The 17302-nt window shown below is 43.4% G+C and overlaps 1 protein-coding gene across 1 annotated transcript in view; it reads left to right on the forward strand.

Annotated features, from left to right (window-relative positions):
- Positions 1–17302, forward strand: part of MED12L (mediator complex subunit 12L) — a 692480-nt gene that overhangs the window by 40478 nt on the left and 634700 nt on the right. Inside the window, exons 3-4 of the mRNA XM_040429951.1 lie at positions 5647–5838; positions 10863–11022. Coding sequence (XP_040285885.1) covers positions 5647–5838; positions 10863–11022 — 352 coding nt within the window. The remainder of the gene's footprint in view (positions 1–5646; positions 5839–10862; positions 11023–17302) is intronic.

Genomic DNA, 17302 nt, shown 5'->3' on the forward strand with positions numbered 1-17302 from the left:
TTTACATGTTACGGCGGCGCCATCGGGTCCCAGTGCGGCTGTAGGGGGGACCCGATGACATGGAAGGCAGCGCGATGCCTTCCGGTGACGAGCCTGTGAGATCCAGCCCCCTGGATCTCACAGGCCGGAAGTTGTATGAGTAATACACACAGTATTACTCATACAGCTAATGCATTGCAATACAGAAGTATTGGAATGCATTGTAAAGGGGATTAGACCCCAAAAGTTGAAGTCCCAAAGTGGGACAAAAAATTAAGTGAAAAAAAAAGTTGAAAAAATAAAGTTTCCCCCCCCCAAAAATTTAAGTTTCAAGTAAAAATAAACAAAAACATAATTTCCCCCAAATAAAGTTAAAAAAAGGTAAAAATTAGAAAGAAAAAGTAGACATATTAGGTATCGCCGCATCCGTATCGACCGGCTCTATAAACATATCACATGACCTAACCTCTCAGATGAACATCGAAAAAATGTCTGCAACCAGTCTGCATAAAACTGCAATTTCACTATTCAGTTAAGATGGCCGCCACTGCCCTCACCCTTCGGCTAATCCCGCCTGCCCTCACTAGCCAGTAACAATAGCCCCCCAAAAGTGTCAGTAACCAGAGCCCTCCCCCTAAAGGGTTAATCTCCTGCTGCACAAAGGGGTCCTCTTACCACATGTTGCTTTCATTTATACACTGAGCAGATGGCAGATCTCCCTTCACTGGTCTGCGCTGCTCCAACTCTGCATTCTCCAGCTCTGCTGAGTGAGGGAGCGTCTGCCAAGCGCAGGGACAGGGAGAAGTGCACACAGCCCAGGCACTGTTATCAGCTGCTGGGGAGGACCTGGCTTTAATCATTTATTTACAGTCCCTGGCTGTCAGTAATCTGACCTTGCACGCTGCGTGCTTCTGCGTCCTCCGTCCTTCAACAGATAGATGGACCATGCCTAGCAACCCTATTTTAAGCACAGGTAAAAGTAGGCTGTACAGGGAACAAAACTGTGGAATTAAGGGTTAATTGAATACACAGTGAAAAGTGGAAATACGGCCACCAAGGTGATATTAATCACCACAATCCAATACTCCAAAAAATATATATATATACGACAGTTATCCTTTAAAAGCAGAGAAATGTAAATTTTGAAAATTGCAACTGTTTCCAAATTAAATAAAAATAAATTTAGGATTTAAAAATAAAATAAACGTAAAACATATTGATTACATTTAAATCATGAAGTACGATGTGTCACAAGAAAACAGTCTCAGAATGGCTTGGAGAAGTAAAAGTGTTCCAAAGTTATTGCCACATAAAGTGACACGTCACCTTTCCAAAAAAATGGCCTGGTCCTTCGGGTGAAAAATGTCTTGGTCCTCAAGGAGTTAAGGGTGCGTCTACTCTTTATCTTATTGAGCTTTTTTTTTTGCTTGTAAAAAATGCCTCAAAATGAATGCATTTTTTTACAGTTGTTTTGTTGGTACACAATGTTTTGCTTTCATTCTTTTTGAGACTTTTTTTTCCCCCCATAAAAATGTCTATGGGAAAATGCCTGAAAAATGCCACACCAAGAGCATGCTGTAATTTGGAAAAAAAAACTAACAAAAATACAGAAAACTGTCCTGTGCTCACAAAAAAATTGTTCCATTTCTGGAGAAAGCACTGTGAATGCCTCTTTAAATTTATTTCAATCTAAATAAATAAAATCACATTGCAGCAGCCATAAATTGTAATGAATAGTCAGGCCTACTATGACACTACTATCCTGCCTATGGTTGCTGCTCAAAAACGCTTGTTCCGATTTCTGCATCTCTACAGTTCAGTTTATTGTCAACTAGTTGGAGGGCATTCCTTATTTTTCTATTATTATTAGGGTCCATTCACACGGCCGTATGTGTTTTGCAGATCTGCAAAACACAGACACTGGCAAAGTGCGTTTGACATTTTGCGGACCGCATATCGCTGGCACTCTCATAGAAAATGCCAATTGCGGACAAGAATAGGACATGTTCTATTTTTTTTGTGGAACGGAAGTGCAGATCCGAAAGTGCGGATGCGGACAGCACATTCCGTCCCCATTGAAAATGAATGGGTCTGCACCTGTTTCACAAAATTGCAGAACGGATGCGGACCCATTTTGCAGATGTGTGACTGGATCCTTTATACTGTATATATTGGCCCGGGCTTACTAATACCGGCAATTTTATGCCAGGCATTTACTAAAAGGCCCTCATACACAGCAGGTCAAACCCTCCATTTCCAGTAGGATGTGCTGAAGACACAAATAAACTTTCTGTGTGATACCAGGAACAGTTAAGCAGCAGTCCCAAAAAGTTGGAGTGAGTCCCTTTGCCAATAAAATCCAAAAGAGTACATACATATGGGTCCGCGCTAGACTTGAATGGCGAGTGTTTCACAAACAAGAAGTCTTCATGGAGATTTCTCAGCTTCACAGATGCATCCCCAGTATAAGGTCTCGATACCCACCAGCAAAGCGACCTCCTTCAAGAGGAACAGATCATAGTGCAATACCCGAATTATTTGTTAAAAGGTATAATTTATTGTACTTACAATAAAACAACTTGCATAAAGCGTGTAAATTAGCCCGACCCGGGTTTCGCCTTCGTTTAGTCTGGGGCGTCACCTAGGATGTGCTGACAATCTAATATGTTTGAGGTGCTCCCCACACTCCCACACAGATAATGTCAGAGGAGAAAATGATCGGAGTCAGGTGTTTGAGAAGGTATCGTGCTCGTTCACAGCTTTGCCTAAGCCATGCAACGTCACATTTATCGGTCACATGGCCTAGGGACAGCTCAACCCCATTGAAGTGAATGGGGCTAAGCTGCGGTACCAAGCACAGATGCTATACAATGTATAGAGCTGTGCTTGGTGAGCTGAAAGAAGGCAGCGGCGCTACTGCAAGCTCCGGTGCCTTCTCAAACAGCTGATTGGCTGGGGTCCCGGGTTTTGGACCCCCACTGATCAGATACTGATGACCCATTATTAAGAGGGTAGGTCATCAATTTAAAAGTCTCAGAAACACCTTTAACTAATGTTGTTGTGTCAGTAATCTAGTGTTAGTTGCCCCATACTTTTGGAGCAAATCAATCTTAGGTTAATTTATTATTGATTTGTGCCAAAAAGAACAGATGTCTGCCCCTTGCAGGACACTTTTAAAATTGTTCTAGTAAAGTAGGTGCAACTTTGTGAAGTTTTCACGTGCTAGATTTATTACTTTTGTGCACCAAAATACTGGTCTAAAGTATAGTACCGAAGAGTTGATATAAAGAAGGTGAAAGTCTAATACATACTAAAGACACACAAAATTTATTACGCAACTTGCTCAACTATGATAATAGACAGCATTACTAAATGGGCACCACTAAGTCCACTTTTGGTGATCACACATGCTTAGTAGCCCAGTCCCATTACCTATATCCTCTTATACACAGAGAGCAGCAGAGTAATTCCTTTTATTGTGCAGCTCAGCCATAAGTATTAGAACGTATTCACACATGTGTACAATGGGCTGCACACAGACAGCACACGGACCTATAGAAGTGGTGCTATTTACATCACAACTAGAGCATGTCCTACTTTGGTCTACACTTTACAGTACACTGCTGTATCAAAAATCATCTCAAAGACAATTTTTAATATGCATGTATGAGTAAGTGCTAAAAGCAGCTTTTTCGCTCCACCACTGGACAAATTAGGTTGATGTTCTTAGAGTGAATAAAGAGAACTTTGTGGGAAGCTATAACAAGTAGGCAACTGCAATATCTGGACACAAGCATTATTTACTGCATATCTAAAAAAAAAAATGCTTTGACAGCCGATTCTGTAACCCTTATCTCTGAACACCTGACAGCTCGTAAACACTCATTGTAGCTAAACTCTTAAAATGTAATACAAAGTTATCTTAAATGAGAAGTTAGGAGTTCACAGATAAGGGCTACAGATTAAGGGAAAAGTTTTAATAAAGACGAATTGAAAAAATTTGTTTTAGCTTAAAATTAGTAGAATGCAATAATAAAAAAAATTGCACCCAAACGGTGTAGCCTTTTATCTTGAGACAACCCTTTTAATCTAGTAACCATAGCATGATTACATATTAAAAAGGATTGTGCAACTTTGGAAAGGGTTTTTGAGAAACTCCACTCCTGGACAAAGCTGTGAAGGAAAGAATTGTCAACTGCTTCCCGACTCTTTCACTCCCCAGCGTTGGATGCTCTGCTGGGCTCCATGGATGTAAACTTCCTGTTTGATGCTGCTGAAGCTAATCGTTGGCAACAGAAGTGTCCTGTTTCAATGACAGAAGGGAAGCAGGTAACCGCTGCCACCAGCGATTGGCTGCAGCACTGTCACACAGAAGGTTTACATTCATGGAGCCCAGCAGAGCAGCAGAGGCTGCAGCGCAAAGATGCTGGGAGACAGCACCAGGAAGTATACAGCCTCCACTCTTCTTGGGTATGATGCCACAAGGTTTGCACACCTGGATTTGAGGAGTTTCTGCTACTCTAACCTGCAGATCCTCTCAAGCTCTCATAGGGTGGATGGGGACCTATGAGGCTTGGGGGACAGCAATTTTCAAGTCTCTCCGGAGATGTTCAATTAGGTTCATGTCACAATTGTGGCTGGACCACTCAAGGACATTCACAGAGTTGTCTCTAAACCACTTCTGTGTTCTCTTGGCTATGTGCTTAGGGTCATTGTCTTGTTGGAAAGTAAATCTTCAGCTCAATGTGTGGTCCAGAGCACTCTGGATCAGGTTTTTAATAAAAATTTCTCTGTGCTCCATTCAGCTTTCCTTCAACTCAAAGGAGTCTCCCTGTCCCTGCTGCTGAAAAACACCTCCACAGCATGATGCTGCCACCATGCATCACTGTAGGGATAGTATTGGGCAGTGCTTGGTTTTCTCCAAACATGATGCCTAAAATTCAGTCCAAAAAGTTAAATCATTGTTTCATCAGACCAAAGTATCTTGTTTCTTATAGTCAGAATCATTTAGGTGCTTCTCTTTTACTTAGGAGAGGCTTCTTTCTGGCCACTCAGCCATAAAGCCCAGATTGATGCAGTGCTGCAGACATGGTTGACCTGGAAGTTTCTCTAATCTGCACACAGCATCGTCAGAGCTCAGCCAGAGTGACCATTGGGTTCTTGGTTATCTATCTTACCAAAGCCCTTCTCTTCCGATTACTTAGTTTGGCGGGGTGGCTAGCCTTAGGGAGAGTCCTGGTTGCTCCAAACTTCTTCCATTTAATAATTATGCTCTTGGGGACTTGTATTGCAGCAAAATTGTTTTATACCCTCCTCCACATAAATCTGTCTCTAAGCTCTACAGGCAGTTCTTTCCTCCTTATGGCTTGGTTTTTGCTATGATATGCATTGTCAACTGTGAGACCTCTCATAGATGAACAAGAGAAATGTGTTTCCCCCAGAGCAAAATTTCAAGTCTCATGGCAATGGGTCTGAATACTTATGTCCATGAGAAATTTTCGATTTTCCTTTTTAATACATTTTCTTTGAGTGTAATTTGATAAGGGAATTATTTTTAAATTTTAACACAAGGCCAAGACATAACAAAATGTGAAAAAAGTGAAAGGGTCTAAAGACTTTCCATTTGCATTTTACAGTTTATAGTGAATGTGTCTTCTTTTTTTTTAGATTGGAGCATACTTCAGTAGTATTCTTGCTGAAAAGTTGAAACTAAACACGTTTCAAGATACCGGAAAGAAAAAGCCACAAATTAATGCCAAAGACAACTATTGGTTGGTGACGGCGCGTTCTCAGGGTGCTATCCACAGCTGGTTTACTGAGCTTGCTGGTAACAAACACCTGACTGTTTTAGCTAAGACGGTAAGAATTTTTTTTGTGTTGTCAGTGTAGATACACAAGCTGAGTTCACTGTGCCAATGACTTCAAAATCATGACAAAAATGTATGCCAGTGAGGCTATTGACCACATCATATCCACTCAATTGTTGCTGCATGTGTAGTTATCCTCAGCAAAGATACTGAAAACATGGCAATCACCAATAAAACAGTCAAATATCACCGCTCAACACTAGTGTGCAAATATTAAAAACAACAAATGCAATGAATGGGAGTGGCAGTGGCCCTGATGATGATGTACGATATAGCAGACTTGGTTTATACTGTAATTAAACAGATGTGCGCACCATAGGGTAATTCTGTGAGAACCAATAAATAACAGAATAAAAAATTACAAGGCTCACCTTGTGGGGTTGTGCAAATGTAGGCACAACACTAGTAAAAGCTCATCAGAGGGACCTGAACACCTGGGAATGGCGGTCTGCGGCCACGGGATCAAGAGAAATCTTCTTGTCAGAGATGCCTGGAATCCCCAAGAAGACAAGTAGTATGTAGAGGAATACGTCCCACAAAAAAACCGTCAGCAGGTCACCAGGGTCAGGAGTAAGATCTTTTATTGAAGCGATACAACGCGTTTCAGGGAATCACTCCCCTTCATCAGGTACAAATGTGTCATGGTGTACTCCTTCAGGCCATTGCTACCTTGGGTTCAGTGAAGCATAAGCACACTATATTCCCTCAGGACACTCCTTGTACCTATGGCTCCTGCCTAATGGTAGCTTGGGGTGCCCTTGATGTTAAATATTTGTGTGGGTGCAAGACAGGCCTTGAAATGATGCATTGGCTGCGTATAATTTTAGGAGAGTCAGTAGCCAGGCCAGATTGAACTTCACAAAAGTCTCTCTTTACTGTGCACCAAATAGGAGCTGTAAGACATCCAGCAATTATCTGTACACAGTGCAAATTCCTCCCAGATGTCCAGGCGTGAGCTAGGCAGTTTGTTGCAGCAATGGCCCTCTAGTTACTCTTCCTCTTACTACAGTCTCTAGCACTGAAATCTTTGGATAGCAACTGCCATCTATCACATTGTCCACAATTCACATGGCGGCATGCAGTTCCAGAAATAAGACTGGCCAAATCGTACCTGAAGTGTGAAGGTTGTCTGAATGCATTATCCTTCCGCTGCAGCAGGGTCTGAGAATGGTGTACGCCAATTACCTTGCTGACCAAAATGTTGCAGTTCTTGAATCCATGAATCTGGGGTGCACAGGGTGTTTTAACTTGTTTTCCTGATGCAGCAGCAAAGTCTGTAATGCTTTACGCTGGTTACCTTGATGACTTGTAGGCTGTAGACAAAAATCTTCTCTCTCTCCTTCTCTGATGGTAGTGGAGGACACACAGGAATCTGTTTAGTTACCGGAAGCATTGAATGTGTGAGAAGAGGAGCACATACTGTTTGCTCCCTGCCTCCTCCAGATCCGTCCTCACATTGCCTGCTCCTAGTGCAACTAGAATCTTCATGTGGAACTAGGAGGTGGGGCAGCCCACACATTAAGCTCCAGAGAAGGCTGGTTTCATGCTTAAACACACCGGATGTGTCACATTACATAGCTGGGTATAACATACAACAGTTGTGCTCATAAGTTTACATACTCTTGCAGAACTTATGAATTCTTAAAGGGGTTGTCCGGGATTGGGGACATGGTTTCAATAGTACTATAGTGACATACATATTACATACATACATGTCCTACCCTTGACAGATATTTGTGAAGCCCAGTTTTCATATATGAAATTATTAGCCGGAAGTGATTGTTTTCTTAGACCCGGTGACGTACCGGGTCCCTTGCAGGCGATCGCAGCCTCTTCTTCCGGCTGCTCAGGGAGCCCGGTGACGTCACCGGCAGCCTAAGTAATTATGCAGAGTTGAAGAAGGGGCAGTAACAAGGCTGGCCGACATAGCGCTAAGCCACGCCCCTCCAGTCCGGTGACGTCACCGGCAGCCTAAGTAATTATGCAGAGTTGAAGAAGGGGCGGTAACAAGGCTGGCCGACATAGCGCTAAGCCACGCCCCTCCAGTCCGGTGACGTCACCGGTCATGCAGCTTTCTATAAGGGGGGCGGATAGATGGAGGAGTGGACGATATGAGGGGGGCGGGTGCAGGGACAAGATGTTAGACTGTAGAAAGTGGGAGATGCCGTGCTGCGCTGGGACCCACAGCACAGTGTGGCAGGAAGTCATCAGACAGATAAACAACTATGTCAACAATCTGTTGGGGACCGTAGGAGCCATGCAGCAGTGTAAAAACGACCTAAATACATCTGGGGAACCTTGACTCGGCTAGTAATAGTGAGTAAACTGTTTTTAAAAAATAATTTTGATCTCGGGCAACCCCTTTAACCATTGTTCAGAGAATATAAATGATAACACAAAAACTTTTTTCACTCATGGTTAGTGGTTGTCTGAAGCCAATTATTGTCAAACAACTGTGTTTACTCTTTTTAAATCCTAATTACAACACAAACTACCCAAATGACTCTGATCAAAAGTACCATGTATTGCCCTCTTTAACATCAATGACAGCTTGAAGACTTTTGTGGTAGTTGTGGTTGTGGATGAGGCTCTTTATCTTCTCAGATGGTAAAGCTGCCCATTCTTCCTGGCAAAAAGCCTCCAGTTCCCCTAAATTCTTGGGCTGTTTTGCATGAACTGCACGTTTGAGGTCTCCCCAGAGTGGCTCAATGATATTGAGGTCTGGAGACTGAGATGGCCACTCCAGAACCTTCACGTTATTTTGCTGTAGCCAATGACAGGTCGACTTGGCCTTGTGTTTTGGATCATTGTCATGTTGGAATGTCCAAGTACGTCCCATGCGCAGCTTCTGAGATGATGAGTGCAAATTTTCCTCTAGTATTTGTTAATACGTTATTGCATTCATATTGCCATCAATTCTGACCACATTTCCTGTGCCTTTGTAGCTCACACATCCCCAAAACATCAGCGATCCACCACCATGTTTCTCAGTAGGAATGGTGTACCCTTCATCATAGGCCTTGTTGACACCTCTCCAAATGTAGCTTTTATGGTTCTGTCCAAACAGTTAAATTTTAGTCTCATCACTCCAAATGACTTTGTGCCAGAAGGTTTGAGGCTTGTCTCTGTGCTGTTAGGCATATTGTAGGTGGGATACTTTGTGGCATTTGCGTAGTAATGGCTTTCTTCTGGCAACTCGACCATGCAGCTCATCTTTCTTCAAGTGCCTCCTTATTGTGCATCTTGAAACAGCCACACCACATTCTTTCAGAGAGTCCTGTATTTCACCTGAAGTTCACCTGGGTTTTTCCTTGCATCCCGAACAATTTTTCTGGAAGTTGTGGCTGAAGGTTTAGTTGGTCTACCTGACCGTGGTTTGGTTTCAACAGAACCCCTACTTTTCCACTTCTTAATTAGAGTTTGAACATTGCTGATTGGCATACTTGAGTTCAACTACCTTTTTCCGCCGATCCTTTGACAATTCTTTTACTTTCCCCATGACTTAGAATTCAAACAACATCAGTGCAGCACTGGATGAAAGATGCAAGAGTCTGTCAGGAGTCAAGAAAGTCATTGACCTTTTATACACACCCACTAATTACAAGCAAACAGATCACAGGTGAAGATGGTTACCTTTAATAGCCATTGTAACCCTTTTGTGTCAAGTTGTGTGCATGTTATCAAGCCAAATCACCAAGGTATGTAAACTTTTGATCAGGGTCATTTGGGTAGTTTATGTTGCGATTATGATTTAAAAAGAGTAAACACAGTTGTTTGACAATAAATGGCTTCAGCCAACCACTAACCATGAGTGAAGGAAATGTTTTTGTGTTATCATTCATATTCTCCGAACAATGGTTAAGAATTCATAAATTCTGCAAGGGTACGGTATGTAAACTTAAGGACACAACTGGTAACATTACGGCCCAATATATTACCAAACAGTTGCATATACCTCTTTCCACTGAAGTACTACTCAAACAGTCCAAAAAAATTAATAAAAAGTCATTGGCTCATTTAGACAGCCGTATGTGTTTTGCTGTCCACAAATTGCGCATTCGCAAAACACGGATACCGGCAAATTGCGGAACTCACACGACTGCCGCTCTAATAGAAAATGCCTATTCTTGTCCACAATTGCTCTATATTTTTTGCGGGGCTGTGGAATGGAACGGAACTACGGATGCGGACAGCACACGATGTTCTGTCCGCATCTTTTCCGGCCCCATTGAAATGAATGGGTCCGCACCCGTTTCGCCGTGTGAATGGGCCCTAACTGTTGAGAAAGTCACCTATCTTCCGTTGAGGTAAATGCAAGTAGCACATCTTAGGCCTCTTGCCCACGAACGTAAGGGCTCCGTGCCTGTGCAGCAGACCGCAAATTGCGGTCCACAATGCACGGGCACGACCGTGGGGAAGCCGCATGTGGATTGCAGACCCATTCACTTGAATGGGGTCCGCGATCCGTCCGTTCCGCTAAAAGATAGAACAAGTTCTTTTTGGTAAAGGGACACCACAGAAGCACTCCGTAGTGCTTCCGTGGGGTTCCGTTCCATGCTTCCATTCCGCACCGCATCTCTGGATGGGTCCGCATCAGTGATGTAGAATGCACAAGACTGGTGACTCGTGTATTGCAGTACCGCCGTATGCAGCCTGCAGCACGGGCACAGAGCCCTTACATTCGTGTGAAAGAGGCCTTAATTGCATCCTGGTGTGAAGTACTTACTGGGACCTGTAGCTCCACGGAATCTCCCTCCTGTTTCCAGCTGCTAGAGGTGGGAGCTGGTACCAGGAGGGAGAGTTTGTGGAACTATGGGTCCCAGGGGGATCAGGACTCAGCAGACTCCCCCGATCAAAACTTTTGATATGCCACTATGACTATAACATATCCTTTACGGTTCATTGTGGAAAAGTTCATATTCTCTAAAATGTCTTCTTTTACAAATTACTACAAAAATTATCTCTGTGCAACACAATCATGAGGCATGCAGAACATTCTCAAATTTAATATTGCAGGTACCTATACTTAGTAAAAAAGAAGATATATTCGGCTACCTGGCCAAATATTCAGTGCCACTTTTACGGGCTGCCTGGCTGGTGAAGATGACCTGTGCATACTATGCTGCTATTTCAGAAGCTAAAATAAAGAAACGTCAGTCAACTGATCCAAATATAGGTAACATTCATTTTCTTGTGATTTATGGTGGCTATTCCTTTTTCACCTTTAAATTATCATACTTTTGTTTAACCCCTTAGTGACCATCCTGTTTTGCACCTTTTTTTCATTATCGCATTCCACTTTTTTATTTTTCTGTCAATGTAGCCGTTGTAGTTTTTAATACACTATTTTTTTTGTATAGATAACTTATTGATGAACTTTTCTTAAATCTTTCTGGGGCAGATTAAAAAAATAATAGTAAGGGTACTTTTACACTAGCGTTAGAAGAATCCGGCAGGCAGTTCCGTTCTGTTTATAAAAAAAATACCAAATTTACCAAAAATTTGCAAATTTCCAAGTTTCAATTTCTCTACTTCTATAATAGATAGTAATACCTCCAAAAATAGTTATTACTTTACATTTCCCATATGTCTACTTCATGTTTGGATCATTTTGGGAATTACATTTTACTTTTTGGGGACGTTACAAGGCTTAGAAGTTTAGAAGCAAATCTTGAAATTTTTCCGAAATTTTCAAAAACCCACTTTTTAAGGACCAGTTCAGGTCTGACGTCACTTTGTGAGGCTTACATAATAGAAACCACCCAAAAATGACCCTATTCTATAAACTACACCCCTCAAGGTATTCAAAACTGATTTTACAAATGTTGTTAACCCTTTAGGTGTTCCACAAGAGTTAATGGCAAATGGAGATAAAATTTCATAATTTAGATTTTTTTGAAAATTTTCCATTTTAATCAATTTTTTCCAGTAACAAAGCAAGAGTTAATAGCCAAACAAAACTCAATATTTATTGCCCTGATTCTGTAGTTTGCAGAAACACCCCATATGTGGCCGTAAACTACTGTACGGGCACACGGTAGGGCGCAGAGGGAAAGGTGCACTGTGTGGTTTTTGGAAGGCAGATTTTGCTGGACTGGTTTTTTTGACACATCTCCCATTTGAAGCCCCCCTGATGCACCCCTAGAGTATAAACTCCATAAAAGTGACCCCCTCTAAGAAACTACACCCCTCAAGGTATTCAAAACTGATTTTACAAACTTTGTTAACCCTTTTGCCGTTCCACAAGAGATGAAATTTAAGAATTTAAATTTTTTCAATTTCCCGGTCAGAAAAGATGAGGGCCTTGAGGACTGCCTCATAGAACTGGAGGAATTTCCCTGTGTTTCCAGCGCTCCGGGACAGCACAAAAGAGTTGTACACGGCAACCTGTACCAAAAAAAAAACACAACTTTTTTTTACCATGCCTGGGTTTTGCGCATGGCGTTATATGGCTTGAGGACTTGATCAGAGAGATCAACTCCTCCCATATACCGATTGTAGTCGACAATACAATCGGGCTTGAGGACTGTTGCTGCAGTACCTCGCACAGGGACAGGGGTGATGCCGTTACCATGAATTGTGGACAGTACAAGGACATCCTTCTTGTCCTTATATCTGACCAGCCACAGGTTTCCACTGGTAAGGGTACGGGTCTCACCCCTGGGGATAGGTACCTGGAGGGGGTGGGTAGGGAGGCTGCATTGTTTTTTCCGCACGGTCCCACAAGCAAGTGTGGATCTGGCGGCGAGGAACTGGAACAAGGGGATACTAGTATAAAAGTTATCCACGTACAGGTGGTAACCTTTATATAGCAGTGGGTGCATAAGGTCCCACACAAGTTTCCCGCTAACACCCAGAGTGGGGGGACATTCTGGGGGTTCAATATGGGAATCTCGCCCCTCGTACACACAAAACTTGTAAGTGTACCCTGAGGTACTCTCACAAAGTTTGTACAGCTTCACGCCATAACTCACCCGCTTAGAGGGAACATACTGGCGGAAAATGAGTCTCCCCTTGAAAGCAATGAGAGACTCATCAACCGCTACCTCCCTTCCAGGTACATAGGCCTCCAACATTTTTTTTGGGGGGGGGGACATGCTGCATTATCTGCATAATGCAGGCATTTCCGGATGGCCTCAAACCGGGTACGTGTCATGGCCATACTGTAAAGTGGGGTCTGGTGGAGGACGTCCCCACTCCAGTAATGCCTGATACAATTTTTTCTTTTTACTAGGCCCATGTGCAGCACGAGGCCCCAAAACGTCCTAATCTCAGCTGCACTGACCGGAGTCCAGCCACCAGACCTAGCCAAAAAGGAGCCTGGGTGTTGAGCAATGAACTGTTGGTAGTACAAGTTTGTTTGTTCCACCATCAGATTCACAAAGTGGTCACTGAAAAAAAGACTAAAATAGTCATATTCAGTGAATCCCACTGTGGGAATCTGGATTCCTGCTTGGCCAACAAAGTCAGGAATCACGGGCTCAAAATGCTCTGGGGTACACCAGACAAGTTCACCGGTAGGGGGTTCAGGTGGACTTATCTGGTGGGCCGGAAAACTAGTACGAGCCCCAGAGCTGCTCGTACTAGTGTGGGCCACAGGGTCCCTGGCATGGCTGTCCCCTTGCTCCGCCTGGCGGAATCTCCGCCGCCTTGGGGGATCATCATCATCGCTAGATGATGAGGAGGACGCAGATGACAAGAGGAAAGTGGGGTCATCCTCGTCCTCACTGGGACTCTCGGATTCAGAGGCAAGCAGGGCATATGGGAGTGTGTGTGTGCGTGCGTGTGTGGAAAACTTTATTCAGTGTGCGTGTGTGTGGGGGATGGGTGTTCACGTGCTTTGCCCTACACCTAACAGGAAAAAAAAAAAAGATTCAAACGCTCTGATCAGCGGTACGAAGCTGATCAGCGATGGGGTGGGCAATGCACTAACAGTAGCCGGACGCTAAGAGTGCTGGCCACAGTCAGCGCATGCAAAAAAAAAAAAAAAACACTTGCGCCCCAAAAAATGTGTGTGTGGGCAAGCTGCAGCACCCCTGGTGGGGGGGTCTAGGGTCACACAGCTGAGTGCTGTGGACCCCAGACACCCGATCCGGTGCTATAACACAATAAAAAAAAAATTCCCCTCTAACTCTCCTTCACTATCCCTGCCTAATCTACCTCACCCTACCTCACCCAAATATGCTGATTTGTGCCTGATGGCGCAAAAAAAAACTAAAAACGTACACTGTAGCCGAGCTCCTCTCTCTCCCTGCTCCACGGACGTGTATGAGTGGGAAGAGGAGCTTCGGCAATTCAAATTTACCGCTGCGCCCGCCCACCTGCCCAGCCAGCCAATCAGAAGCGATCAGGATCGCAGGACAGTGATTGGTGGTGTATTATAACACCACCGATCACTGTCCTATTCTGGGTTATTGGGTCACCAGAGACCCGAGAAACCCGGAAACGCAGCAAACTGCAGGTCTGAATTGACCTGCGGTTTGCTGCGATCGCCGACATGGGGGGGGGGGGGGTCATTGTACCAAGGTGCCTGCTCAATGATTTGAGCAGGCACCTTGTTCCAATCGCTGCCCGCCGCATGGCGGTGATCGGAACTACACAGGGCGTATCTGTATGCCCTGTGTCCTTAAGTACCAGGACATCGGGGCATACAGGTACGCCCTGTGTCTGTAAGAGGTTAAATAGGCAGCTGGGCTCAGCAGAGATGTCTGTTTTTGGGATCAAAACTTTGTGCCGTGCTGGAGCTCTGAGAGCCGCATGCTGCGGAAACAGGCTGTGGACTACTGGAGGCAGAACTGCCAGCAAGGTGACTTGTGTTATATGAACTTTCCATTGTGGTGTGAATTAACACCAAGACTGCAAAGTTACGTGCTGTTTTGTGTAATTGCTTTGTGTGAATAAACACTGACGTTTTGAGTGAGGAACTTGTATTTTGGCTCTGTACTGCGCCCGCTTACCCTATCTACCAGAGCGAAACCCCACAAATATATGTCTCTCAAAGTTTTACTACTTTTGCACAATGAAATAAAAAATATTAAATGTTTTTGCATAACTGAGAAGAGAAATACAATGACACCCAATATTATGCTTCAGAGAATAGTGTTTATCTATGTGCATTAATAAAGCTATTCACTAAAGCATAATATTGAGCGTGCCATGGTATTTTCCAAAGTATCGCTCAAGACATCCACTGACACTGGTACTTGCTTCTACAGAGTTCAAGTATCAGTTCCTCTTCAAAGTCCCATAACTGTATTTTTTTTCCAACACTGGGAGATGTCGCGCTCATCCACAGGAAGCCAGGAGCCCGGACCTCGCCCTGAACCTTAGGCGCACAGCAGATTCCAATAAAAAGAAAGACGGTCCAGCTTCACTGAAAAATACTTGAGGCTTTATTTAATCCCGTGCAGATAAAAACCAACATACAGCAATGCAGAAAATAATTTTTTTTAAATAAGTATTTTTTTTCCTTCTACAGAGCTGTATGAGGGCTTTATTTTGTGGGACGACTTGTACTTTTCATTGGTATCATTTTGGGGTACATAAAGTTTTTTTATTGCTTTTTATTCATTATATTTGGTGGTGGATAGGCAAAAACAAAAATTCGGGCAATTTTATTTTTTATGGCATTCACCGTGCAGGATAAATTACATAATAATTGCATAGTGTGGGACGGCATGGATGCCGCGAGGTGGAGGGGTTATTTTTATTTTTTTTAAGCTTTGACATTTTTAAAACAAAGCTTTATTTCATTCTTTATTGTGCGAGACATTAGGCTTAGGGCTCGTTCACATGACCATTGGTGTCCCGTTCCCGTATTGCGGACCGCATTTGCGAATCCGCAGTACACGGGCACTGTTCCGTTGTCATTCCGCATCACGGATGCAGACCCATTCATTTCAATGGGTCCGCAAATCCAGAACGGAAGCACGGAATGGAACACTACGGAAGCGCTACGGAGTGCTTTCTGGGGTTTCCGTTCCGTGCCTCCGCACCGCAAAAAGATAGAACATGCTCTATCTTTTTGTGGAACGGAGGGATCGCGGACCCATTCAAGTGAATGGGTCTGCGATCCCCATGCGCCTGCCCAACGGAAGGTGCCCGTGCATTGCGGACCACAATTTGCGGTCCACAGCATGGGCACAGGCTTCACACGTTCTTGTGAATGAGCCCTTACAGAGATCCTGCTTTGCTCTGGTAGGCTAGTCCTCATAATATGGTAATGTCCGTAATTAGGATACTCAGAATCAGACATCAAAATAATGTTACTTTGACGCTGATCCTGATGCTGACCCTGACTGATGTGGACCGCGATGCTTACATTAATGCTGACACCAACCCTGATGCTGACTCTCCTGCTGATGCTGACTCTGCTATGTGACCATTACATTTTTTGGGTTCCCCAAAGATATGTTTGCTATTATTTTTTTTATTTGGTACGTTACTGTATGTATATTCTAATTCCGATTGGATAACAGATGAGATTAGGTTCAGCCCACTGTACAACTGTATTCACAGAGACTAAAATGTCTTGATTAATGGAGACTCTGCACGTAATAGGAAGATTAATTTATTACATATTTATGTAATTCTAGTTACAATATTGTATTGTATTGCTGTTTAGATAAATGGTTTACTCATATTGTATTGCCATCACAGAATTTTATCTTTGACAGTGTCCTCAAACTCTCTAACCTGAAAAGCTTTACAACTAGCTAGGTTTCAGGTAACAAACTCAAACGATACCTAATCTGACATCACTGGTCAGCCTCAGGGGTCATGCATGCGGCCGTGGCTGTCTTTGCGGTCTGCAAATTACATCCGGACCATAATAGAACAGTCTTATCCTTGTCCGTAATGCGGACAATAATAGGAAATGTTGTATATTTTTGCGGGTGCCACAGAACACAGTGTGCTGTTCGCATCTTTTGTGGCCCCGTTGAAGTGAATTGATCCTCATCCGAAAAAATGCAGACAAAAAATACGTTTGTGTGCATAATCTCTCAGTGTCAGCATCAGACTCTGCTCTGTGAGCAGCAGTTACCCCTCCCTTCTATGACAGTACAACACTACACAAGATACAGTAGGAGGAGCTGGAGATGACCAGTGTAGACAATTGGATGTGAAAATCACACGTAGTTACAATTTGTAATCTGAAACCTAGATATCTATAAAACTTTTCTTGTTAGGGAGTTAAAGGGGTTAACCAATATTATATCAGACCTTACAGAGTGGCCAACCCATGGTACTTACCAGTTTTGAATTAATTCGGTATCGGGTTTGGTACCGAATTAATTCACCAAAGTCTTGCGCGACTTCGAGTGAAACGAAGTTTGGCTCCAATGTGCCAATACATTTTAATGCTGTATGATTCGCTCAAGACTAGTACTTACCTGGTCCCCGCTGGGATCGGTCTCTATCGCTCCCGGGCTGGCTCCTCATCTTCATGGTGATCT

This window comes from Bufo bufo, chromosome 4 (assembly GCF_905171765.1).
Source record: "Bufo bufo chromosome 4, aBufBuf1.1, whole genome shotgun sequence".
Taxonomy (NCBI): Eukaryota; Metazoa; Chordata; class Amphibia; order Anura; family Bufonidae; genus Bufo; species Bufo bufo.